This window comes from Coturnix japonica, chromosome 36 (genome assembly GCF_054131305.1).
Source record: "Coturnix japonica strain WE chromosome 36, WE-NBRP24, whole genome shotgun sequence".
Taxonomy (NCBI): Eukaryota; Metazoa; Chordata; class Aves; order Galliformes; family Phasianidae; genus Coturnix; species Coturnix japonica.
This window is the reverse complement of record NC_140698.1, coordinates 1,555,439-1,570,544: the sequence shown is the minus strand read 5'-3', so window position 1 is coordinate 1,570,544 and position 15,106 is coordinate 1,555,439. Positions and strand designations below refer to the sequence as shown.

Genomic DNA, 15,106 nt, shown 5'->3' with positions numbered 1-15,106 from the left:
AGTCTCTATGACCACTCTCCTCTATGACCACTGGAAAGCAGTTCGGTTTATCCATCATTTACACAACCATTACCTTTCCATCTTTTCTTCCTTCTCTCAATTTCAGCTCTAAAAAGTTGTTAGATAATAACAATAATACATCTTTCCTTTTCACCAAGAACCGTACGTATCCCATGACACACAACTGCACTCATTTCCACATGCATCATCTAAGCTCCTCTTGGTATCATATTTGTTTGCTTTAAGAAGAAAGTGTGACGCCAAATCACACTTACACTTGTTTATTCCTTTGTCCATTTTTCTAAGTGGAACTCGCTTATGATAATTACTTGGTTGAAAATATTTTAACGATTCCTTGTCTCACTTCAGCAGCTATTCATCAAAGATTAATATTCTATACTCCAGAAGCTGCCTGTCTTGAGTGTCTGAGAGTAAAAGAAATACTGCAAAACATCAGCACTTGGATGTCTCCAAATTCTCCTTCTCTCACAACTATGAGTAGCCAACAACTTCTTTGATCTCTACTGTCTTCAGCTCGTTCACCTCTCATCTGTCCCCACTTATAGTATGTATGTGAATCACTTTTTAATTGTCCCTAATGTCTGCATTTCCATAGGCTGTGTGCTGTAATTTCTCTTTTCTGACCATGCATCTTCACTTGCAGATAGCCACCATCTGGCATCACATGCATCAAAAATTTCTTCCTTGGACAAAAATTAGAATATAGCAGGTTTCTCTTTGTCATCCATATGTGGTATACAACAGAGCCTCTTACCTAAAGATAAGCCATGAAGCTCCAGAAATATCATGTCTAAACATATTGCCTTCTCTGCCTCATAGATTACCCAGCACAAGCAACCTCTTTCATCTGTAAGTTTATCACATTCAGAAACACATATTTCTCCTCCGTTATTCAGAATTAAAGTGTTTGCAATTCAGTTTGGTTTAATTTACTTTGGAAATGAGTTAAGCCAAATTTAATTAAGGCCACCTTAATTCTGCTTCAGAGTGTTGACATGTGGCTTAATGTGGTTTAGCACAGGACTTTCCACTTGCTCCTTTAGCTAATTCAGAGGTACTTACCTGCACATTCTCATACAAACTATTATAGAATTCAGCCTGTTTTAATTAATTATCAAAACAGAAAGGTAACTTGGTTGCATTGTAAGTATTTTTAAGAGAAGAACCTGCAAGTTACTAAATCTCTCTTTAAACCAACAGAGAAAAAACTAGAGTACATCTGAAAATAGCAGGCAGACGAATTCAAATTCGTACAAGGAAATAATATTTAGCACTTTCTGATCCCTGGAACAAAATATCAGGGGACCAAATGGACTTCCAATCATGTGATGCTCTCAAATCCAGTCTGAATTCTTTCTTCTATGAAAAATCTTACAAAAACACGAGGGTTTGGTACAAAGCTGCCTATGTAGTATAGGAGGTCAAAACCAGAAGAGCTGATGGTTCTTTCTGGGACCATAAGCTGAAATAAGTGTTGTGGAAGAAGGGAAAGAGGAAAGACAATGCTATCAGTACAGGAGCTTAGCACATATGAAAAAAAAATATAAATCTCAATTGGGAACATAAAAAAGGAAAGACCAAAGAGACAAGAACTGGATGAGAAAAAAAAAGAAGAAGAAAGGATGCACCTACAGATTTCAAAGTTGGCAAGAATGAATAGAGTTAGTTTGATTTCTTTTTGACAAGACCAAGGGACCTACGATTGGATCATCCATGAATAAAGACAACAGTGGATGTGGCAGAGAACAGCAGATTAAAGAACCTGGGAGCTACAGCAGCTGTGAGAAGTACAGTGCAGAAATCAGTGGAGGGACAGAATGGAGGAGGAAGTGAGATTAAATTTCAATATATAGTTTACATTCAATATTGGACAGCATATCCAATACCACTAATATCACTAGTATGAACTAGTGGAGTTCACTGCTGCAGGAAATCCCGTGTGGGAAAATATTACGAAAGGGGACAGAAAAGTGCCATAATTATCAACAGAGAAAGTTGCTCATTATCATTACCACACCCTCGAAATAATCAGGCCTCATGCTGCAGCATATGAAGCAGAAAGGAGGCAGGTCAGGTGGGCCGGTAGGATTATTTCTTCTTTTCCATGTCTTAGTGTAATTGAATCAGTTGCACTACAGCCTGGTTTTGTTCTCTTAGGAGCCACGAGGAACCAAACACTGTATGAGACAGGATACCTGATCATATGGACCAATGGTCTGATCCAGCATGGCAAATGTTATGATGCTAAGAGGGGTAAAAATCAATCTTCGCAGAAAATCCTGTGTATAAAAGACTTTGAAATTTAGATGCTTCTAAAATCCATGCAGAGTAAAAGACAAACGTGGCTCCTCTAGCCTGTGCTTTTGCAACCTCCCATTCTTATTTGCCATGCCTGAGGAGTTCATGATTAGACTATGAGCTTCATCAAAGGGCAATTTTCAGCTGCCAAATAGATTTGTACAATAAATCCACATGGGACCAGATTAACAAGCAAGAGAGACATCAGAAATCAAAAACCTAGCCGCTGTAATTCCACTGAAAACTTGAAAGGATGATGTGCAATGATATTTAGACTTTTAAAGAGACACTGCCAGAATACTACAGCTAGTTTTCATTAGGAATTTTGCTTTTCTGTCTCACATCCTTCCCAAGAGTTCTTTTCATTAGCAGATTTAAATCCCACTTATATTCAAGGCTGCACCGTTCAGAACTGTTCAGTGGGCTTCAGAAAGAGTAACATTTCATCCAAAGTGCAGCATCTTTTCCATGCAACCATAAATTAATTAATTGCAAATGAATTTTTTGATTCTAACATCTAAGTTGTCTGGGTTTGCAATGTCAGCACCTGGGAATCTTCGATCTAATCCCATCCACAACTCCCAGAAAATGGGTATGACTGAATACTTGCATTTCTGATTCCATGTAGTCTGGCTTTTTATTTCCTAGGGAAATAAAAAAAAAAGCTTCTAGGGAAGCAGCTCGATAACTCTTTCCAATCTGTACCTACTACCACCTTTCTTCCCAAGAGTATGGGAAGACTGGGCTGCAACCAAGCATCTAGAAAGGTTTAGAAGTAGTTGAGGGAGAAAACAAACAAACAAAACAGGTATCAGCTGTTTATGGTATATTGGAAGGGGAAAAAAGAGAAATATCAGCATTCAGAAATGTACAGAATCAAGGTAACATCTGTTTTCCTTTCCTGGGTCCCACAGAATCTGCTGTGTTCCTTGGTTTAACAAATAAACCAGCTGCTAACTAGGAGATGCTCACATCATTTGCAAGTAAAAGGAAAGAAGCGCAGGGATTTGTTGGAACAAGCCCTTTAAGACTAAGCCCCAAACAGAAGTGGTAAACATCAGAGCTACAGCAACTGATCGATTATATACAGTAGTGGAAAAGAGTTGAGAGAAAGAGGGGAGCACATGATGGCTCTGCTTTGCTGTTCCAAATACATCCATGTCTAGTGTACCTCCACAGAACTAGATGCTTCCAACTCTGCAAAGTCAGATCTACAATGACCTCATCCCATCATTACTTTCTGTTGTGCTGAAGAAAAAAAAAAAAACAAAACCTAAAAAACACCACTAACAACAAAACACAAAGCAATTACAAACCACAACAAGGGAGGGAACCTGTTCTCCAGTTACACTGACAGACAGCCCTCGATAATCTATCAACAACAGAGACAAAGGAACTGATTTAAGATGCTATTACTTCCAAAGGGCTCAGATTGTGCTACTCTGTTTATTTAGGAGTTGGAGAAGTCGAGATCCTATTTGATCAGCTTTGAAATTGGTTCCAAAAGGCTGAGAAGTCAGCTGATTTTTCATTTCTCTGTAGTTCAAGGCCATATACATTTCTCCTTTTGTTTATATCAACAAAATCCGAGTTAGGATATAACACTCATTTTTTCTGCCAAGTCCGTGGAGAGTTCTCATCCAAGACTTTGCTCATCTGACTCAATCCAGCCTAAGAGGACCAGAAAATACAGGTTTGTGGCTGCAAGCCACAAGCCCTGGTGCTGTGCTTGCAGACTAATCATTATGTTGCTCTGGCCATCCAAGGAAGATGAATGCTCACCGTCTCCTGGTTGGTTTGCTCTTTCCCATGTGCCTTTGCTCATTTCCTAAATGCCATTAACCTTTATATCGTTGCATTAAGTGAAATCATCAAGACTAAAAGGTACCATTAGAATATCTTGAAAACTGAATCACAATTTACTGAAAAGGATTGGTGGGCACAAAAGGAGCATGAAAATACGGAAAACAGGATGCAAACGTTTGCAATGGGCAACAACTAAAGAAAACACAATGAGCAGAAAACCTTAATTTAATCCTTCACTCCTTAGATTACTACAAGATAACTATTTGGTTTTCTCTTATACTTCTCTTACAATTACAGCTGCTTCCAATTTGAATCACTTTGGACCAGAACTGGAAGCAGAACTATTTAGAAAAAAAAAAACAAAAAAACATTCTTCTATATTTCTTAGCATCTGCTTTTGAATGACGTGCCCAGGCCTCAGAGGGTTCACTAGATGCACGTTTTAGAGATGATTTTTTGGATAGAAACTTCTGGATGCTTGTGAAACTTACTCATACTTAGGAAAAGTGTAAAACGTGGGAGACAATGGAAACCAGAAATAGGAAAAGCCTCAGATTTCAAAGATGATGTAAACAATTTACTGGAATGCTCATCAGAAAGCCCAGAATAAACTCCATCTCTTTTCATTTCCCTTCTGCAAGTACTTATCAAATACGCTCTGTGGCAAGAACATTGCTGCAACCATTTCTGTTGGTGCCTGAATACTGGCATGAGTCCAAATTAAAATTATTTGCAAGTTTGTGCACTAGGCATCCAATTACAAGAATGATATACAAGAATATCATTGCTTCTGTATGCCAGTAAGACAACGTTATGCGACTGCAAACTCCCTCAAAACAACCCAATTTCTGACTATCGACTGTAATAAACTGCTTATGAATAAGGCATACATAAAAATTCCACAGAAATATAATATGTGATACGCAATAATAAGGAAGATAAAGAAAATCTTTCATTGCCTATAGATAACTATAAAGAAACAGAACTGCAATTTCAGGGACAAATGATGTATTAGTAACAATTTGGTTATTTTGGACAGAAATGGGTCAAACCAGAGCAGTCCACCTCTGAAAGAGTAGCAAGAGGAAAGGCTTTCATCTTGGCATACTGCTTTATTTCTGCCACACTTTCACGGCAATTCACTGGTTCATTACTTGTATAAAATAATTCAGTAAATGCTAGCCAGGTTACAGGGGATGGATAATGGCAGCTCTTCCCATTTATTAGACTCTCATCTCTGCAGTTACTGTATAAGGGGCCAGGATGCAGAGCTTTTCATCCAGTTCTGCTACCCGTTTATCAGCAGCTCCGTCCTTTTATCCCTCAGCATTTAAGTACTTTCATCTCCGAAATACAAACTATTGGCTCTTATCTAACAAGAAAGTTATCTTGGTTTTATGCCAGTATAGCATAGGAAAAACAAAAAGATGCAATTTATTAACCTTCTAAACAGAACGAGACAGACTTCAGCAAGATGGCACATGATTTGTGGAACACACGTTACATGACTAATGTCACATCCTCGCTCACACGAAGATGGCTCACAGAACCTTCAGGGACATTCACTCTCACAATTTATCTGGGGTGAGTTTTGTAGAGATGGGGGCTTCTAATTGTTAGACAGGCCATGACTTTTGACAGTTACTCTGGCCAGGCTCCACCTGCCAATTGCTGCCGTTACATCAGGCACAATTTTACCTCTAATTTCTCCTACTGTAAATGACTGGAGAGAATGCAAGCAAAATCAAATCAAACCAACCAACCAACCAACAAAACAACATCAGTTTTTCCTCACCTCTAGCTTGCTTTACCAGTTCAGTGAATTGAGTAGTTGGACTCAAAAGAAGAAAAACTTTTCCAACATGAAGATGGGTTCTATGGAAGAGCGTTCCTGAAATTCCCCAAATCCTCCTTTCAAAGGTGTTTTGAACAACTATCAACAATTTCTTATGAACGTATGGCCACTCTGCTCGGTGCTGCTCTCCCTGATTCCATCATCTCTGCAAATGGATGGCTTTTCCCTCTCATCAAGTCGGATAATAAAAGTTGGGGCATTCAATTCCCCTCATTCAGAAGCATTAGACTGGACAGAATTAATTTTTTCTCTTGACTCTCCCAAAGACTTTCTTCAAAAAGGGATCCACGTCACCAGTAAAATCTCCTTCAAAGGGTACTGTCAAAATATCTGGAATAATTTAAAAACTCATTTGTTACTCCTTGTTGCGTGTATCCCTTTGAAGCAAGAAGCTGAAGTCTATTTACATCAGTACTTCATCTCCTCTACCAGGCACAACATGTCAAGGAAAATGCCTTTCCAACACCACATGTACTGAGAGAGCACGGAGCTGAGTTTTGAGATTTGCCATGTTTCTACTATATCTGTTTTGGAACGCAAATGTATACATGGCTCAAAATACATCAAACTCGTAGGATGGTGAATACAGTTAGTAATCTGAACATCCCAGTGCAGTACGTTACTACAGGCGTCTTAACTAGTCAGCCAAGAATCAAGAAGAATAAAGTGTAGTACAATAGGATATGGTAAAACAAAGAGCTATGCCAGTTTAAAAATGAATCACACTGAAGAAACTTAGGAGAATATCCATATGCGTCAGTGCAGATTTGATTCTTTTGGGCCAATATTTGCTCCCGATTGTACTGAATAGAGCTTTCTATGGCACAGCCTTATATTCAGTATTCTGCAAACCAAATAAGACAAGATGGCTCAACAAAATCCTGCAAAAGGAGGACAGTAATACAAACCTGGAGGGCAATAGGTCCAGTGAGGGAGTTAATACAGACTGCATTCACACTGGGAGAGAAATGATAGGCAGTTTCTGATTACTTTTTGATTGTGAGATTGTAAACTGGTAGAAGTAGGAAGGAGAATTCCTTGTTGAAATGGACTGCTTTGTTTTAGGCAGCTTTCAAATGGAGACACTGCTGTTCTAAGACTCAATTGGACAATCCAGACAAAATCAAAGAGAGTCTGGATTTTTTTTCCCCTTCTTTTCTTCTTCTTTATGTTGAATAAAACCTTAGATAAGATCAATAGTTTCTTTAGTTTTATGTTTCTCTTCCTTAAGGGTAGATGGCTTATTGCATTTCCATTGATCACACAGACAGGGAGATTCAACAGAGACAAGTCATCTTTTCTTTTGCTCTCATTTCTGCCCTCCCCCCATACCCATTTGAAATCAAATGACTTTTAATCGAGGCTGGGGTCACAACTGTTTCTCATTTACATATCACTAGTAACAAATTCATGCCTTATTTTTCACTCACTAAACTGCTTTAGAAATGAAAGTCACATTTCTATACATGATATGCCACACACCGTGCAATCGAAAAACTTTAGGAACTTCTTTTCTGGGCCTCTCTATCAGACAGGTTACCTCAGCCCTCCTACAACATTGCTCTGTGGTGAGAGGGGGCTTACCTGACAGCCCTGTGTATTTAATATTTAAGCTTCTTACAGTCTCTACAAAGCCTTCCTCTGTTTTTTCCTAAATCCTTTGCAAACTCCCTATCAGATATGTGCAACTTCAAGCACAAGAAGTTTGTATCTCAGTTTACAGTCAGCAAAGCAGCTACATTCACCATTATTTTCACCATTTTCAAGAAGGAAGAAAGTCAAAGATCAGGATCCAGAACTGCTACCAACACCATTAGAAGCCTGACCACCAGCTTACTGAGTGGTGGTGCACTTGGGAGAACGTTGCATAAAACATTTTAGATCTGCTGGCACAACTTATGCAAACTTGGGTTGAAAATACTGAAGGAAGTAGAGAACAAATCATTAGACACTGATATAACCTGATGTCCAACTGCTTTTAGATGTTACTCGGATTATCTAGGAAATGAGTTAAATTCTCCATGGAGATCACTAGGAGTTTTGCCACTGACATTAGTCAAGGTAGAATTTCTCCCCACTGTCTGAAGGAAATTTAAAACCCCACCACAACCTGTGGTACCTATTGCACCCCATCAGCACTTCTCAGAGTAGGGAGCACTAGGTGTAATGCTCAGGGCAGTTATATTCTCTTTCTTTAAACCATCTTCAGATATTTCTTCTGCCTTTTCTATCTAAGAAATGATGTGAGTATAGTAGAGCACTGTTAAAACAGTAGCTGAGTACTTGCTGGCCACATTCTATGGAATGTAAAAGGATTAACATAGAACTTGCAAAGAATAATTTGAACGTCTTATTAATTGTTATTTGTAACAATGGCTTTTTCCTTAAGGGTCTTTTCGGATCCTTAACCACATATTAATGCTGTATAGATAAGGATTGCTCCCTAGTGGGAGAAATAAGGTGGAGCACAGAATCCCTTCCATGGAAAGCAACAGGTTTGGGAAAGGAACAAAAAGAATTCACCAACTGAGCAAGTGGAGAATTATGTACAGCTAAATACAATTACCAGAGCTCAAACCATGTACTTAAAAAGTGCCAAGAGGCTCCTGTCTCTGATGCACTCAGCACAAGTACAGCCCTTCCCACAGTATCTGGAACATCATTTGGTAAGAAATTTAGCTCCATTTAGTTCACAGTTAAAGCTGTGGCTTCAGCTCATAGATGAGCTACCTTTGGCTGTCAGTAACAAACTCCAAGTGCAGAATTCTCAGTGCAGGCTCTTAAGTTTAGCCAAGCAAATGCCCAGATAGACTGCAACAGGAAGTGTACGACTCCTAATATTCATGTTAATTACCTCAGATCTACTGTGAATACCATTATAAAGACACAGCCTGTATCATCTCAAAAACACTCCTTCATTCAGCTCAATATTTTTGGCATTAGACTGGAATTTCTTTTTATTTCACTGTCAAATGAAACCTCGTAGCAAGGAACCTACTTCCCTGGCATGGAAGATTAAAAGTGAAGGATCGTGGAAGGATTTAACTGAGAAGAAACTCAGTAGAATGGCTACACTTATATTATAGAAGGAAGCTGGCAATACCAAACAGCATAAAAACAGCACTCTCTATTCTCCCAAGCTCATTAGACACACATTAGAAGGAGTGTGCCATGTAGTTCTTTGGAAGAGGTACTTACTTTGTAGAGACCATGGCTGCAGCCGCAGTACGTGCTCTCCATGGTGTAGCTCCTCAGCACACCCATTTCTTGCCATACCACCACCCGGGCTGTTGACTCGCGGGACTTTTCTACAAGGAAGCTGCAGCTGTTCATGACAAATGCAGGGGCCACTTTGTCCAGGATTTTAGGAAGAGTCTATAAGAAAGTATCAGCAATGAGAAAATGAATCAAACAGATGTACATGCATTTATATCACAAATACATCTACAAGAGGCCTATGCTGTTTAAAGCGCGTATCACCAAAGCTACCTGTAGAAACTGTCACTGTGATAGTTCCAGTTAGTGCCAAACTGGACTCATCTTCATCCCAAGTGAAATCTTCATATTCTAATGTTTTGTTGTGTTTGTTTGTTTTTTTGTCCCCAGTCACAGACAAAAATGCTGTAAGTACATTTGGTACATCCCATCCAAAATGATGTCTTTGCACATCCTATAGTTTTGGACTGCTGAAGTCACTTATGAAGCTTTATTTTTTAAGCTGCTTCAACATTAACTACATTTTCCTGTTCTGCCTAGAGGGCTGCAGTCATAGCTCAGCGCACAATGTTTCCATTCTTTCCTTTCCAGCTCCTCCTCACAATTTGACAAGGGATTCAGCTATAGGAGGAATTTTGTTTGAACACAGCACACAGCAAAGAAGGGGAATGCATAATCCCACTGAAGGTCACAGATAATTATAGGAAAATAGAGCTTAGCATTTAACTATCTTGCATTGTGAAATAAACCAAACTATTCTCATCTGGGATCAAATGGTACATTGAATGCACTCTGTATAGAAAGCGGCAATAAAGAGTAAATATGAAAATTCAGTAAAATTACCTCTTAGCTCTGAGTGATTTTCTTATTCTAGAAATCATTTTTCTCAACAGCAGCCTATAAACACTGCTAATACACAGCGCTATCAAATATTTCTATCAGTGTGGATGCAACACTTCTTCATGCTAACTGTAAAAGTATATACTAGATACCTTAACACTAGGTGTACTCGGTGTAGAAATTGGGCATTTACATACAAAAGCACATATGTGCATATAAACCTTTGTGCTTGCATCCCAGTACATGCCCAAAGACCATCCAGTGAAGAGCTTGTAAAATAAGAACGTTCATTATTTCTTTGATGACAGCTTTCTTAAACTTCTGAATGGAATGGAATCATACAGAAGGAGTTTCTGCTCATTGCTAATGGCATTGACCCTCAAATTTCATTCAGTTTGGGCAGTGAAAGCCAACCAGCTAATTTCACTTTCCAATAACAATCAGTGAAACTGATTGATTCTAAGCAATTCTAGTTCCACTCTGTTGAGCTTTACATCACAGTTCTGTACAGGACTGCTTGGTTTCATCAAAATTGAGAAAATAACATTTAATAGCTGGTCTTCTCTTAAAGGATGACTGACGCAGAAGATAAAATCTTTGGCCTAAACTGTTCTGCAATATCCACTGCAAACATCATAATCATACATACCTCTGTAATAAGAAAGTAAATGTTATTTTCAGCATATCCAATCTATAGCTATGAATGGACCCTACCAGTTCTGTAAGGTACAGACATAAAGATCTATAAGGTCCATTCATCAGCAGAAAAAAACCTTGTGAACAGATAACTGGAACAAAGTGAGAGATTACATTTCAAACCTGAGACCAGCATGAGCCTAACTCTTAAGTCAAGATCTACAGTGTGCTATTAAGAACTACAGCATTCCTTTTCCTGGGAGAATACCGAACAGAGGAATCTTTAAAATTGATTACTTGCTCTGAACTAAACATCCACTGCTTCTGAATTGCCCTCAAAGTACAATTTGCTGCAAAATATTATGATTCCGAGCAACACATCCAGGTTTTCCTGGAGCTGGGTTAAAAATAAAGCACAGTCACCCAAACAATTATAATCCTGAACACAATCATGAGATCCAGCTAAACTGCGTGTGAAGGTTCAGATAGTTTTCATTCTGTCCTTATCTGAAACAGCACACAGATTTTTGTAAATATATGCTATGAAGTACCATAATCAGATCTCTAATCCAGTTTAGTTTTTAAAACAATTGAAATTATACGCATAATCAGTCTTCTATATTTGATTAAATAAAAACGCTGGCAGGTAACAGTAATGTCTCTGTAGTCAGGACTCATTTAGAAGCATTATCAAATCTGAATTTAATATTCCTTTCATTTTACCAGCTTTCACTGGATTTCACACTAATAGTTCTTTCCCCTCTGCTTTTCTCATTAATTACCTTTCAATTGTATTTCTGGGAGGGTGAAAACGCATCTTTTCAAAGGATTCTTTTATGACAACACATTACTTTAACCATGCTCCCTGTCTCTCATACAGCTGGATTTAGCATGCACAAAAACGGGGGCGCTGCCCATGTCCATAAACCTCCGTTCCCATTTGGTCAGAATGGAATTAGGATTCTTTACTGAGGTCCCTTCAGAGATTACTGTCAAAGGGGCCTGGAATGGTGATTAAAAGGAGAAATCCTGAAGTTGGGTTTTCCAATGTCAATGCTACGCATGTCATCTGAGGCCAAGTATTAGGAAGTAACAATGCCTCTTTCTCCCACGAATCAAGGGCTACAGCAAAGGCTGTTCAAAAATCACAATTTTCTTGAGGTATTTTGCTCATGTTTTTGGGAAGTAAATACATGGAGAGCAGGATCGTCCCCAATTACTCATGGGAGGAAGGAGAGAAACTTCCCATATTTTGCAATCACAAAGCCTTTCATCTAGGCCACTGCAGATTCTTGGACACCCTTGGAGGCTTGCTCTTGGTTTCTTCATTGCAGATTCAAGACAGGCACCAGATGCTGAAAGCAGCATTTGAATTCTGTTTGTGTAACAGTGAACTATCCTCAGCCTTTTCAAGCCCACTGATTTCAAATACAACAAGCGATGTTCTGACTGTAAGCACCCTTCCTGCTTTTCCTTGTGAAACAAGTGTTTCCACGGGGACTTCTCGTGAGTTGAGGGTGAGAGAAGCACATGTATACTTGGAACTTATAAAACACAAAAATACAACATTTCTATTAGTCAGCGGCAGTGACAACAAAACAGCATCTTAATGAAATGAATTAGAGATCCACCTATTGACAATATTCTCGCAGATATCTGGTGCATGAAGATAGTAGGAATCATTTAAACTTTTCTGGATCTCTACTCCTCTGCTGCAAGACAAGTTTGCACCTACCAACAGAACTTGTGATCTGACCTCATCTTAAAGAGGGATGTAGGTGCACATATATGCCAACAACTGTAGAAAGGAACAAAGCAGACCTACCCTGTAGCCAACATCTTCTGTGATAACTGCTGTGTCGACCACGCAACCTGCTTGCCACAAGGTCTCTTTGATACTGCAACCATAGAGGAACACATTCTTTTTCTGGGAGTGTCCATGGTAGTCACAGAACACCTAGGGAGGAAAGAAAGGCAAAATCTGTAATACTGAAGTAAGCTTTGTGGTTCTTCACAACAGACACTATAAATACTAGAGGATTGTATGTGAGGAATTACACCTTTGTCAGTGCTCTTCAGACAAACTCAGAGCAGAGCTCTGGGCCAAGCCTATAATCAGTGTCAAACTTTGTTAGTCAGCCGTACCTCGTTTTACCTATTGGAACTGACATGATCTCATGAATCCAGTGTCAACACCGGTGCATTTCTGTCCACAGCAGAAATAAACATGACATCTGTGCAAGATTCCATGCCAACCGAGGAACCTGAGAGTTCATGGTAACTTATGATACAACGGAGCAATTTGTTGGGCTCCTCTGACTTCTCAACTCTAGCATTAGCCTCAGGAGATTTTAAAACTGCACCTTTTGCCAGCAATTAATCACCTTGGCTTCTTTAAACACAAAAACTGTGCTACACAATGTTTAGGAAAATGTAATTGTGCAGTTGTGTAAAAATGTATTGTATGTGGTCAGATACTTACATGAATTCCTGGACATAAAGCACGGGACATTATCTTTGTCAGACAAATAATCTGATTCCACACAACGTAATGTATCTATTTAATCCATCTCTCATGTCAGCTATCATATAAACTAGGTACAAGGTACATTCCAGGTTTTAATGGAAGTTTTGATTGCCTTCATAGGCACATATCAACTTTGATAAAAATGAAAATCACGATTTAATGACCCAAGAGGAAAATATTGACCCAAGTGTTAAATAATAATCAATCTCATTGCCCTCCGGAATATGAAGTCAATATAGACACTGCTGTTACATATATTCTCCATGTCTTTATCAGAAACATTCAGAAATCCAGCAGTGAAAAGACAAGGATTTCTAAAGAGAAGAAATTGGTTTGTTTTAAGGCAATATTCATTGCCGATTAGAAAGGAACATCGTGATATCATTTAAATAGTTTTCTGAGGCATCTATCAGAGACAAAGGGACAGGTGTCATAAGGTAGGGAAGCACTGTGGATCAATTAAAAAGATGAGGAAGAAAGATACATATTCTTATATAAACATAGACAGGAGGAGAGAAACAGATGGAATAGATCAACTTCTTCCACCAACTGTTAAGGCAAGTTTTACCCTAGTATGCTTGTTTAGTAGTTATACAGTAACTCAGTTTAGCTGCAGCCAGTCAGGAAGTTTAATTACCTAAGGAACTGAGCATTTAAATTCCTCCAGCTGCTCTGACAAGCTGCACGTTGATTGGAGATGCTAAGACACTCACACGCAGATTCATCCCACAAGTCCTAGTTAACAGGACTGCTATAGCCACAGAACATCCTGAGTTGGACAGGACCTGTAAAAGGATCACCCAGTCCAACACATGGGGCTTATGCAGTCCTACACTTCAAGCAACTGCCTGAAAAACAGGGAATTATCCCATAAAGCTCCCTTCTAAACAGCTGCATTTATTGGTTCTTTTAATGACAGGCATTTTTCCAGTTAGCGTTCCATCTATGCTTCCAGCAATACAGTCATAGATTAGTTTAACCACAGGTACCAACTAGAATTTACTCCTATGAATATCAAAGAAGGTTTTATAGCTGTGGTTCTATTTTGAGGCAGAGATCCCAGCTCAACCAGGTATCAATTACCTGCCAATTTACAGAATTACTAACATGCAAGATGCATATATTATTACCTAAAAGATTACTTATCAGAAACCACACAGGGATGATCAGCTGCTCAGATAGCTGTGCTGCCTGATAAGCAGGAGGTCCATAATTCTGCATCTCAAGAGTGAATCCTTAAGTGACAAGTCTGGAACAAGCCTTCCATATTAGTAAAGCATTGTAAAAGCCAGGCTCTGTAACACCACTATTTCATGCCATGGGATGAATCCATGACTGCCACCCACCTCCACAGCAGAGAAGTCAACACTACTGGAAATGTTTCCATTCCATTTGTGTATCATATATACCTACATTTTAATTAATTTTACTGAGCACTGCAGTTATTCTCAATGTTTATGACAAATCGTTTTGTTTTTGTTTTTACAATGCATTCTTCTGCTCTATTTTTATTCTACAGAGTAGCTCAAGCCTCACCACTCAGCCAAGACAAAACTGTATTTTATAGTTGCAGCACCCAATGAAGAACTTTCCTTGGGTTAAGCCTGGGCAACCACAAGGTAAACTTGAGACCTACCCACCCCTTTTTTCTCTCTATCCTTCTTGTACAGCTGTGACACCAACACACAGTCAAATTCCAAGTCTGGTGTTCACTGGGGTATGACTCAAGACACACATGCAAATTTTTATCTGTTTAAAGTAATGTGCCAGCACTGAGCACCACAAAGGTAAGGACTGCTTTCAAACTCAAAAACAATCCCCCTCATGACTCACAGAATCAGGAAGCTTTTAAAACAAAGGAAAAGCAAGACAGAAAATGGATGCAAATACTCTTTTTTTTCCTTAGT

General features: G+C 38.9%; 1 protein-coding gene across 1 annotated transcript in view; it reads right to left on the bottom strand.

The window, feature by feature from the left end:
* Nucleotides 1–15,106, bottom strand: part of LOC146755067 (cytosolic carboxypeptidase 4-like) — a 72,656-nt gene that overhangs the window by 21,141 nt on the left and 36,409 nt on the right. Inside the window, exons 3-4 of the mRNA XM_085526418.1 lie at nucleotides 12,498–12,629; nucleotides 9,179–9,355 (exon numbers count right to left, since the gene is read on the bottom strand). Coding sequence (XP_085382544.1) covers nucleotides 9,179–9,355; nucleotides 12,498–12,629 — 309 coding nt within the window. The remainder of the gene's footprint in view (nucleotides 1–9,178; nucleotides 9,356–12,497; nucleotides 12,630–15,106) is intronic.